Here is a 12,572-nt window from a genome sequence, read left to right on the forward strand (position 1 = left end):
GTCTGTTGTGAGGCCTACAGTCCAGTCAATGGTGAGGCTTATAGTCTAGTCATTGGTGAGGCCTCCAGTCTAGTTAATGGTGAGGTCTATAGTTTAGTCATTGGTGAGGCCTCCAGTCTAGCCAATAGTGAGGTCTATAGTTTAGTTAATGGTGAGGTCTACGGTCTAGCCAATGGTGAGGTCTATAGTCTAGTTAATGGTGAGACCTATAGTCTAGCCAATGGTGAAGTCTATAGTCTAGTCAATGGTGAGGTCTATAGTCTAGTCAATGGTGAGCTCTATAATCTAGTCAATGGTGAGGTCTATAGTCTAGCCAATGGTGAGGCCTATAGTCTAGTTAATGGTGAGGCCTATAGTCTAGCCAATGGTGAGGTCTATAGTCTAGCCAATGGTGAGGTCTATAGTCTAGTCAATGGTGAGGTCTATAGTCTAGTTAATGGTGAGGTCTATAGCCTAGTCAATGGTGAGGCCTATAGTTTAGTCAATGGTGAGGTCTATAGTCTAGTCAATGGTGAGGTCTATAGTCTAGTTAATGGTGAGGCCTATAGTTTAGTCAATGGTGAGGTCTATAGTCTAGTCAATGGTGAGGTCTATAGTTTAGTTAATGGTGAGGTCTATAGTTTAGTTAATGGTGAGGCCTATAGTTTAGTCAATGGTGAGGTCTATAGTCTAGTCAATGGTGAGGTCTATAGTCTAGTTAATGGTGAGGTCTACAGTCTAGTTAACGGTGAGGTCTATGGTCTAGCCAATGGTGAGGTCTATAGTTTATTCAATGGTGAGGCCTAACATTGATGGTGATGACTAACTTCTAGTCCATGATGATAGAGCCTAAATTTGAGTGAACAATGAGGTCTACATTCTAGAATTTTCTGCCATCGTCTGAAGAAGGCCAGGTTAGGGTGGGTTAGCCATGCTAAATGGTTAGGATGGGCAGCTGTATTTGGGTGGGATTGCCTTTGGAGGGTGGGTGCAGACCCGAGGGGCTGAAACGCCCCTCTCTGCACTGCAAGGATTGTATGGTTCTGTGAATCCATGTGACGATGGTAGGTGTAGTCTAGTCAACAGTAAAGCCCACTGTCTAGTGGACAGTGAAGCCACTTGCCAGGTCATGGTGACAGGAACATTCCAGTCAATGGTGAGGCCTACGCTCTTGTGAATAGTGAGGTGTATCAGCTCAGTGTTGGTGGCTGGTACAGTCTCGTTGATGGTGAGGCTACATTTCAGTTAATCGTGAGGTTTACCTTTTCGTTAAAAATACATGAAAAACAAAGACTCATTTATCGAGTTCACTTCCTCTTTTCTCCTTCCACCCCCACCCTCAGCCTTTCTGGTTATTAATTATAGCCGAGCGAGTCAAAGCCACACCTTGACATGAATAAACCTGTGCGTGTTGCTCAGAAATCCCCCAGAAATCCGAAGCAGTCCTCCTGCTGCTCCCGGTCTCACCCCTGGTGTGTTTCCCTCCCTTTCGGCTGCAGGTTACACACCGTTACACGTCTCTGTGAACAGTTACCAGAAGGAGATTGTGGAGTTCCTCCTGGAGCAGGGAGCTGACATCGATGCCGTGGTAAGGGCAATGCCAACTTCCCTCCCTGTGCTCGCCCTCACCTTCACGCCCCCTGGGTGAGGCTTGGGGGGTAGGGGTGGGGGGAGTATGTTTGGTCAAGTCAATTGGTCTGAGGCTGGCAAAGGTCAAAGGGCGCCCTTCCGGGGGAGACGGTGCGAGCGGGACTCGTGATTGGCGTGGATTCACTGCGTTGCTCATCTTGAGGAGCTGGTGAGGTGCCACCTCTTGGAACCGGTGAGGCCCACTGGGCATAGACTTGCCCAATCCAGGGGCGAGTGGGGAGTATTCCCTCCCCCTCCTGCCTTGGGCCTCGTCGATGGTGGGACAGGCTTTGGGGGGAGTCAGGAGGGGAGTTCCTCGCTGCAGGATTCCCAGCCTCTGACCTGCTCTTGGAGCCGCTGGGTTGATGTGGTGGGTCCAGTTGGGTTTCTGGTCAATGGTAACCCCCTGGATGGTGTCAGTGGGGGATTCAGTGATGGTGACACCAGGGAACATTAAGGGGAGGTGGTTAGATCATCTCTGATTGGTGAGGGGCATAGCCTGGCATTTGTCTGTATTACGCCACTGACCAGGCCAAAGGGGTGAGGGTTTAATTGGATCTCCCAAGTCCGAAAGAACTTCTCTTATTAAAATGAGAGTTTTGTTCACCTTTGGCAGGACATTAAGAGCGGGAAGACACCCCTGGTTCATGCAGTCGAGAATAACTGCATGGACATGGTCAGATTACTCCTACAGGTAAGGGTTTAACACAGACTGGGACCAGACTGGGGGAGGCCAGCACTCAGAGTTACAGCACTCACCCACCGACAGTGCCCACTCCCTCAGCACTGACCCACCGACAGTGCGGCTCTCCCTCAGCACTGACCCTCCGACAGTGCCCACTCCCTCAGCACTGACCCTCCGACAGTGCCCACTCCCTCAGCACTGACCCACCGACAGTGCCCACTCCCTCAGCACTGACCCACCGACAGTGCGGCTCTCCCTCAGCACTGACCCTCCGACAGTGCCCACTCCCTCAGCACTGACCCTCTGACTGTGCCCACTCCCTCAGCACTGACCCACCGACAGTGCCCACTCTCGCAGCACTGACCCTCCGACAGTGCCCACTCTCGCAGCACTGACCCTCCGACAGTGCCCACTCCCTCAGCACTGACCCTCCAACAGTGCCCACTCCCTCAGCACTGACCCTCCGACAGTGCCCACTCCCTCAGCACTGACCCTCCGACAGTGCCCACTCTCGCAGCACTGACCCTCCGACAGTGCCCACTCCCTCAGCACTGACCCTCCGACAGTGCCCACTCCCTCAGCACTGACCCTCCGACAGTGCCCACTCTCGCAGCACTGACCCTCCGACAGTGCCCACTCTCGCAGCACTGACCCTCCGACAGTGCCCACTCCCTCAGCACTGACCCTCCGACAGTGCCCACTCCCTCAGCACTGACCCTCCGACAGTGCCCACTCTCGCAGCACTGACCCTCCGACAGTGCCCACTCCCTCAGCACTGACCCTCCGACAGTGCCCACTCCCTCAGCACTGACCCTCCGACTGGGAAGGAGTATTAGAGTGGGAGAGTTCTTACTGCCAGCTCACACCTTTTCTCTCTCTCTCCCCCTTCTTTCTCTCTCTCCCTCTCTCCACCCTCTCTCCCCCTCTCTCTCTCTCTCTCCCTCACCTCTCTCTTCCTCTCTCCCCCTCTGTCTCTCTCTCCCCTGTTTCTCTCCCTCTCTCCCTCTCTACCCCCCCCTTCTCTCTCTCTCTCTCTCTCTCCCTTTGTCTGTCTCTAGCACGGAGCCAATGTGAACCTCCAGACGTATTCGGGGAACACAGCTCTGCATTGCTCTAGCGGCCGGGGTTTCCTGGAGGTGGTGAAGGTGTTACTGAAGAATGGAGCAGACAGCAGCGTTAAGAATTGCCACAACGACACCTCCCTGATGGTGGCGAAGAACAAAAAGGTGGGGGGAATGTGTGTGTGTCTCTCTCTCTCTCTGTCTGTCTCTCTCCCCCCCCCCCCCAGAGTGCGGGCGGGGTAGGGGGAGAGGGTCCCTGATTGGAGCAGGGCCAATGGGATGATAGCCCTGTTCCCGGTGATTCTCAGTCCCCGGGGGATTCACCATCGATCGCCGGTAGCAACAATCCCGGACTACACCTGCCCCCCACCCCACCCAGCCCCCCATCTCCATCGGTTCCACCAATGAGCCCCTCCCCCTGGGCTGGGGGGTGGCTGGGGGACAATCTGCTTTCCTTCCACGTGACTCCAGACGCTCCAGCTCCACGCCCAACTGTGAACCGTCGGATCTACCGACTCCAGGGTGCGTTCAGGACAGACCGTCTCCCTCCTGTCCTCCCTCCCTCCCACCCATCTCCCTCTCTCCCTACCTGCCCTCTCCCTCCCCCTCCCCCTCTCCCTCCCTCTCCCCCTCCTTCTCTCCTGCTCATTCTCTCCCCTCCCTCCCTCTCTCTCTCTCTCTTTCCCTCTCTCCACTTCCCTTCCTCTCCCTCTCCCTCCCCTCCCCTCACTCTCTCCTCCTCCCTCCCTCTCCCTCCCCCCTCTCTCTCTCACCCACTTCCTCCCTCCCACCCTCCCTCTCCCTCTCTCTCCCACCCTCTCCCATTCCCTCCCTCCCTCCTTCTCCCACTCTGTCTCTCTCAGTCTCACTCTCCTGTCTCCCTCTCCCTCTTGCTCTCTCACCCACCTCTTTCTCTCTCTCTCTCTCTCCCTCTCTCACTCTCCTTCTCTCCCTCTCTCTCAGTCTCCCCCTCTCTGTCTCTCTGTCTTGCTCTCTTCTGCCCTCTCCCTATCCCTCTCCTTTCCTCCTTCCCTCCCTCTCTCCCTCAGTCTCTGTCTGTCTAACTCTTCCTTCCCTCACTTTGCATCTCTCTCTCTTTCTCTCTGCTCCTGCACTCCCTCCACCACTCGTTCCCTCACCCTCACCACACCCCCACCCCCTTCCTCCATCTCTCCCCGCATCCCAGGGTAAGCTTGGAAAGACACGGGCTGGGCTAAGACTAGGTCTGAGGGGCCGAACTGCCTCCTGGTCTACCCTTTATCTCCTTCTGCACGTTGCATTGGGCTGTGCCCCTGAGAGACTGCGCCTCCTGTGGTCGCGGTGGAGTGGTGCGTGTCGGAGGGTGGGTGGAGGCCAGTTGGCAGGGGTCAGAGGTCAGATGCCAGGCCTGACCGATGTCATCCGTCTTTCGCCAGGTGATTGACATCCTGCGAGGGAAAGCGTGCCGGCCCCTCCCTCAGCCCTCGCCCAATCAGCGGGCTCCGTGCAGCGTGATAAAGGGGTGTCCCTCTCCGGGAAGCAAGTCAAACTCACCGCTCTCCACCTCTTACGGTCAGTATCAACCGTTGGAGGGGGCAATGGGGCGGGTAGGTCCTGAGGGGGACAGCACGCAGAAGAGGAGCTCGGCTTTTACGTTGGTGCTGAGATTGGACTGAGCCTACTCCGAGGAACGGGGCAACGGGAAGGCTGACGCAACGTGTCCCCTTCGGGACGTCACCCTCACCCCTGCCCCATCTGACCCCCCCTCCCGGCCCAAACAGAATGGTTATGTCTTCCCGTGACTCATTTAGCTTTCGTCAGACTGGGGTGTAGGCTTCGCCGTTCACCCAGAATGTAGGCCTCAGCATTCACCAACAGGTAGGCGTCAGGATTAACCAAAATGTAGGCCTCAACGTTAGCAAGACAATAGGCCTCACCATTATCCGAAATGTAGACCTCACCATTAACTAGAATGTAGGCCTCAGCATTAACCAGAATGTTGGCTTCAGTATTCACTAGATTGTAAGCCTCACTGTAAGCCAGAGAATGCGCCTCATTATTAACCAGAATGCAGACCTCACTGTTCACTAGGATTTAGGCCTCACCATGAACCAGCAGGTAGGTCTGACCATTCAATGGAAGGTAGTCCTCACCATTAACCAGGGTATAGGCTTCACCATTAACCAGTAGGTAGGTCTCACCATTAACTAGGATATTGGCCTCACCATTAACCAGTAGGTAGGCATCACCATTAACTAGTAGGTAGGCATCGCCATTAACTAGGATATAGTTAATGGATATAGTTGTGGGCAGCACGGTGGCACAGTGGTTAGCACTGCTGCCTCACAGCGCCAGAGACCCGGGTTCAATTCCCGACTCAGGCGACTGTCTGTGTGGAGTTTGCACGTTCTCCCCGTGTCTGCGTGGGTTTCCTCCGGGTGCTCCAGTTTCCTCCCACAGTCACAAAGATGTGCGGGTCAGGTGAATTGGCCGTGCTAAATTGCCCGTAGTGTTAGGTAAGGGGCAAATGTAGGGGTATGGGTGGGTTTCGCTTCGGCGGGTCGGTGTGGACTTGTTGGGCCGAAGGGCCTGTTTCCACACTGTAAGTAATCTAATCTAATCTAGGCATCACCATTAACTAGTAGGTAGGCATTGCCATTAACTAGGATATAGGCCTCACTGTTAACTAGTCAAAAGGCATCACTGTTAACTAGTAGGTAGGCCTCATCAATAACAAGGGTATAGGCCTCACCATTAACTAGTAGGGAGTTATTACCATTAACTAGTATGTAGGCCTCATCATTAACCAGAATTTAGCATGATCTAAAATGTAGAATTTATCGTTGACTCGAATTGTAGACCTCACCATTCACAAAGAGGAGGCCATTACCTTAGACCTCATGTTGGCCTCACTATTAATGAGGATGCAATCAGCAACTTCCTGGCTACACACTGAGCTGGGGGTGGGGGTGGGGGTGGGGGGGGTTAACTGTGGGGAGTTGAAGAGTTGGGGCTGCATGTCGCGTTCTGGGTCTGGGGATGAGGCTAAACTTCAAGAGTTCACAGCATTGGCAAAGGCCCCAACCCTCCCCAAAAAAAAAACTGGGAAACAGTTCGAGAAAGGGGCAGTTCTAGGCCTGAATCAGGCCCGAAACTGAGAAACGAAGGGACAATGTCACAATGGCACAACGGGGGAACCCATTTTGGACTCTTGGGGAAAATCGAGGGAGTGGGAGAACCTGTAGGCCCGAGGCTGACGTTGATCAAGACAAGTGGCCTAATTGGGGAAATCGAGGGAGCAGGTGGATTTGGAGACGCAAGACCTGCCTGACATAGAATGACACAAGCAGCCTAATCACTGTCCAATCTTTTATGCTCTGGTGTGATGTTGGAGTAAGGGGCTATGGGTGGGGGTGGGAGGGAAGGAAGGAAATCAGGGCGAGCAGGTGACTGGGTTGAGCTAGGCCCGATCTCACTGTGGGCCTTTGCGGGTGAACTGAGGCCGGAATCGTTTTGCTGACTTCCTCGGTTTCGCTTACAGCCACTCGCTGCCCCTCGCCTGGGGTCGACCTGAAGGCCTCACCTCAGCCGATGGACACCTGCAGCCCCCCTCCCTCGCACCGGCCCCCTGAGGCTCAGTTACCCTCCTGGAGGAGGTCACCCCCCGTCGGCGTCGCCAACAGGAGCCACTCCGAGACGGTCGTGGAACAGGGACTCACGCCCTCGGGCCTAGGGGAGATGGCAGACTGCCTGGCCCGCTCTGAGGCCCCCAGGGTGGGCTCCGTTCCCGGGTGCTACCACCCCCAGCCTGCCTTCCCTTGGACCTTGTGCCACCCGGGCGCCCCTCCCTCCGCCTTCCGGACCATGAGGGAGGAGGAGGCGCTCAGATTCCCGGCGCTCCGGCCTTGCGCCCTGCGCCTCCTCACACCTCCTGAGGGGGAGGCCCACCTCCCTCAGCCGTCCCACCGAAACCCGGAGCTGAACAAGCCCTTCAGGGATGTCTGGCTGGAGCCTCAGGGGAGGCTGTGCGGCCAGAGCAGGGAGGACGTGCACTTTGACCTCAACGCCAATGCCAACACGGGGAAAGGCGAGAGCTGACCCACGGGACGGGTCACCTCAAGGACAAACAAACTGTGCTGTAAATATTGATTTCATTGGATTATCCGCCTGTGTCATCCATGGGAGAGAGAGAGAGGAGAGAGGCCTGTTGATTCCATCCACTCGGATTTTAAACCCCGGCCAAAAGAGGCAGTCATCTCTCCTCAAATAAACCGTGTAGATACTGTTCCCTTTGCGGAGTCTCGTGGGATTTATTTACAGAGTCTGGCAGTGAAGTTGTGGGGGGGGGCAACTGTCGCAGAGTATCGACAGCACGGAGAGAGGCCATTCAGCCCATCGGGCCCTGCTCCGATACATCCAAACAGTATCCAACCCAGACCCAGCCCACCCCTCCTTTCCCCATGACCAACCTGCAAATCACTGGGCACTATGGGACAATTTCCCATGGCCAATCCACCCTAACCTGCACATCCCTGGGCACTATGGGATAATTTCCCATGGCCAATTCACCCTAACCTGTAGATCCCTGGGCACTATGGGACAATTTCCCATGGCCAATCCACCCTAACCTGCACATCCCTGGACACGATGGGACAATTTCCCATGGCCAATCCACCCTAACCTGCACATCCCTGGGCACTATGGGACAATTTCCCATGGCCAATCCACCCTAACCTGCACATCCCTGGGCAGTATGGGACAATTTCCCATGGCCAATCCACCCTAATCTGCACATCCCTGGGCTCTATGGGACAATTCCCCATGGCCAATCCATCCTGACCTGCACATCTTTGGACTGTGGGAGGAAACCGGAGCACACCCACACAGACACGGGGAGAATGTGCAAACTCCACACCGACCGTCACCCGAGGGTGGGATCGAACCGGGTCCCGGCGTCGGGAGGCAGCAGTGCTAACCACCGAGCCACCGTGGCATATCCCAACCATGTGTTAACATGCATAGAGGATTGGTGAACTAATAGAGAACAAGGAGCAGGGATACAGGGCCTTTTTCAGGATGACAGACAGAAGCTAGTGGAATCCACGGGGAACAGGTTTGGAGCCACAGGTTAGTCCAGTATAAGGAATGAAGAATGCACCATCCACTGCATTGTGGGTGTTAGAAAAATAGGTGGAAGGGCCAGTAGTGGGATGACTCAAAGATGGATGTGGCGCAGTTAAACAAAACACTTAGCCATTGGAATATACTGTGAGGTGATGGATGTTGGCAGGAAGGTTAGAGAAGCTGCATATTATTTAAATGGAGAAAGACTGCAGAACGTGACAGAACACGGTTGCATTAGCCATGCCGTTATGTCCAAGGATGTACAAACTTGGTGGGTTTGACTGCAAGAAAAGTGGGGTCAGGGTGATAGGCTGCACTTCGGATGGATATGATGGGCTGAATGGCCACCTCTCAGCCCAGCTCTGCAGCTTATCTATGTCTCTCTGTAACCTACACCATCCTTCGTTACTATCCACCGACCTCAGTGTCGTCTGCAATTTTACTAAGCCAGCCTTCTACGTCCTCATCCAAGGTTCAGAGGGAAGCCTTGTGCATGTATAGCAAATTACAACCCAGCCTCCACACTCGGCCGGTTATCGGGAAGGCAAAGCGAATGCGGACCTTTATTTCGAAGGGAGTAGCGTTTGAAATGAAGCTGAAACAATGCCGGGTGGTTCGACCCCACCCAGATCTACTGTTCTAAGAAAAGGTGTGCTCGGTTTAGAGACCGTCCAGAACCATGGGTTTATCCCTGGGTGTGGAGGGACTGTCTTATCACGGGGGTGACCCTGAACTCACTGACACCTAGAAAAACGAGAGAAGGTTTTTATACTCAAAGGTACACGATCCTTAGAGGGACGAGACAGGACTAGGCTCCCAGCTGGAATACAATGAAGGGTTTTTGGGGAGCCCTATCTGAGGAAGGATAGACAGTCCAGAAAAGGGTCATAGAACATTCCGGCACAGTACAGGCCGACCTGTGGAACCAATCTGAAGCCCATCGAACCTACACCATTCTCGTCCATATGCCTACCCAATGACCATTTAAATGTCCTTAAAGCTGCTGAGTCTCCTACTGCTGTAGGCAGTGCGTTCCACACCCCTCCTACTCTCTGAGTAAAGAAACTACCTCTGATATCTGTCCTATATCTATCACCCCTCAATTTAAAATTATGTTCCCCTTGTGCTAAAGGCTCTCCCTGTCCACCCTTTCTAACCCTCTGATTATCTTATATGTCTCTATTAAGTCACCTCTCAATCTTCTTCTCTCTAATGAAAACAGCCTCAAGTCCCTCAGCCTTTCCTCATAAGACCTTCCCTCCAGACCAGGCACCATCCCGGTAAATCTCCTCTGCACCCTTTCCAAAGCTTCCACATCCTTCCGATAATGTGGTGACCAGAACTGTACACAATACTCCAAGTGTGGCCGCACCAGAGTTTTGTACAGCTGTAGCATGACCTCATGGTTCTGAAACTCAGTCCCTCTCCCAGTAAAAGCTAACACACCGTACGCCATCTTAACAACCCTGTCAATCTGGGTGGCAACTTTCAAGGATCTGTGTACCTGGACACTGAGATCCCTCTGCTCATCTACACTACCAAGAATCTTACCATTAACCCTGTACTCTGCATTCCTGTTACTCCTTCCAAAGTGAATCACCCCACACTTGTCCGCATTAAACTCCATTTGCCACCTCTCAGCCCAGCTCTGCAGCTTATCTATGTCTCTCTGCAACCAACAACATCCTTCAGCACTATCCACAACTCCACCGACCTTACTGTCAACTGCAAATTTACTAACCTACACCCTCATCCAGGACGTTTATAAAAATAACAAACAGCAGTGGACCCAAAACAGATCCTTGCGGTACACCATTGGTAACTGGACTCCAGGATGAACATTTCCCATCAATCACCACCCTCTGTCTTCTTTCAGCAAGCCAATTACTGATCCAAACTGCTATATCTCCCACAATCCCATTCCTCTGCATTTTGTACAATAGCCTATTGTGGGGAACCTTATCAAACGCAATCCTGAAAGCCATATACACCACATCAACCGGTTTACTCTCATCTACCTCTTTGGTCACCTTCTCAAAGAACTCAATGAGGTTTGTGAGGCATGACCTACCCTTCACAAAACCGTGCTGACTATCCCTCGTCAACATATACCTATCGAAATGATTATAAATCTGATCTCTTGTAGTCTTTTCCACCATTTTGCCCACAATTGAAGTAAGGCTCACTGGTCTGTAATTACCAGGGTTGTCTCTACTCCCCTTCTTGAACAAGAGAGCAACATTCGCTGTCCTTCAGTCTTCTGGTGCTATTACTGTAGACAATGACAACATAAAGATCAAAGCCAAAGGCTCCGCAATCTCCTCCCTGGCTTCCCAGAGAATCCCATAACCCAGAGGATTTATCTATTTTCACATTTTACAGAATTGCTAGCACCCCCCCACCCTTGTGAAACACAATCCCATCTAGGCTAGTAGCCTGTTTCTCAGTATTCTCAACAACATTATCGTTTTCCAGTGTGAATACTGACTAAAAATATTAATTTTGCACTTCCTCTATCTCCTCTGACTCGAAGCACAACTTCCCACTGCTGTCCCTGATTGGATCTAATCTTACTCTTGTCATTCTTTAATCCCTTTTATATCTATAGAGGTTAGGGTTTTCCCTGATCTTATCCGCCAATAAATTCTCACGTTCCCTCCTCGCTCATCATAGCTCTTGCTTTCGGTCTTTCCTGTCTACCTTGTAACTCTCAGTCACTCTAACTGAGCCTTCACATCTCATCCTAACATAAGCCTTCTTCATCCTCTTGACAAGAGATTCAACTTCCTTTGTGAACCATAGCTCCTGTGCTTGGGAACTTCCTCCCTGCCTGACAGGTACGTACTTATCAAGGATACACATTAGCTGTTCCTTGAATACGCTCTACATTTCGATTGTGCCCATGCCCTGCAGTTTCCTTCCCCTGTGCATCTTAAATCTTGCCTAATTGCATCAAAATTGTCTTTCTCCCCCCAGTGAAACCTCTTTCCCTGCGGTATACACCTATTCCTGCCCATTGCTGTTGTAAACATCACCAACTTATGGTTAAAGTGCTTACCTACCTCCAAATCTAACACCTGGTCAGGTTTATAACCCCAGTACCAAATCCAATATGGCGTCACCCCTTGTTGGCCTGTCTACATAGTGGGTCAGGAAACCCTCCTGCACACACTGGACTAATACTGACGCATCTAAAGTGCTTAAACAATAGTAGCCCCAGTCAATATAATGAGAGGCATAGATAGAGTCGATAGCCAGAGACTATTTCCCAGGGCGGAAATGACTAACACGAGGGGTCATAGTTTGAAGCTGGTTGGAGGAAAGTATCGAGGGGATGTCAGAGGCGGGGTCTTTACACAGAGAGTTGTGAGATCATGGAATGCGTTGCCAGCAGCAGTTGTGGAGGCGAGGTCATTGGGGACATTTAAGAGACTGCTGGACATGCACATGGTCACAGAAATGTGAGGGTGCATTCATGAGGACCAGTGGTCAGCACAACATCGTGGGCTGAAGGGCCTGTTCTGTGCTGTACTGTTCTATGTTCTAATATTTGGAAGTTAAACTCCCCCCTAACAACTACCCTGTCACTCTTGCTCTTATTGAGAATTATCGTTGCTATCCTTTCCTCTACATCTCTGGAACTATTTGGAGGCCTATAGAAAACTCCCAACAGGGTGACCTCTCCTTTCCTGTTTCTAACCTCAGCCCCATACTACCTCAGTAGATGAGTCCTCAAACGTCCTTTCTGTCACCGTAATACTGTCCTTGATTAACAACACCACCCCACCCCCCTTGTACCATCTTCTCTGTTCTTACTAAAACAACTAAATCCTGGAACCTCCAACAACCATTCCTGTCCCTGCCCTATCCGTGTCTCTGAAATGGCCACACCATCGAAGTCTCAGGTACCGATCCATGCTGCACATTCACCCACCTTATTCCGGATGCTCCTGGCGTTGAAGTAGACACACATCGCACCAACTTGTTGGTGCCTTCTTGCGATCTTGAAATCTTAGTTCTGACTTCAATACTCACTCCCCCCTATACTCGGGCTACAGTTTCAGATCTTGGCCCCCTGCCGAATTAGTCTCGTCACTCGGCTGACCCCGGGGATG

At 52.4% G+C, this 12,572-nt stretch overlaps 1 protein-coding gene across 1 annotated transcript in view; it reads left to right on the forward strand.

The window, feature by feature from the left end:
* Nucleotides 1-7,620, forward strand: part of bcl3 (BCL3 transcription coactivator) — a 65,821-nt gene extending 58,201 nt beyond the window's left edge. Inside the window, exons 5-9 of the mRNA XM_060852498.1 lie at nucleotides 1,479-1,567; nucleotides 2,225-2,302; nucleotides 3,352-3,519; nucleotides 4,770-4,905; nucleotides 6,875-7,620. Of these exons, the coding sequence (XP_060708481.1) occupies nucleotides 1,479-1,567; nucleotides 2,225-2,302; nucleotides 3,352-3,519; nucleotides 4,770-4,905; nucleotides 6,875-7,431 (1,028 nt within the window). The 3' untranslated portion in view covers nucleotides 7,432-7,620. The remainder of the gene's footprint in view (nucleotides 1-1,478; nucleotides 1,568-2,224; nucleotides 2,303-3,351; nucleotides 3,520-4,769; nucleotides 4,906-6,874) is intronic.
* Nucleotides 7,621-12,572: the final 4,952 nt, after the last annotated feature.

The sequence above is a fragment of the Hemiscyllium ocellatum genome, chromosome 38, assembly GCF_020745735.1.
Source record: "Hemiscyllium ocellatum isolate sHemOce1 chromosome 38, sHemOce1.pat.X.cur, whole genome shotgun sequence".
Lineage (NCBI taxonomy): Eukaryota > Metazoa > Chordata > Chondrichthyes > Orectolobiformes > Hemiscylliidae > Hemiscyllium > Hemiscyllium ocellatum.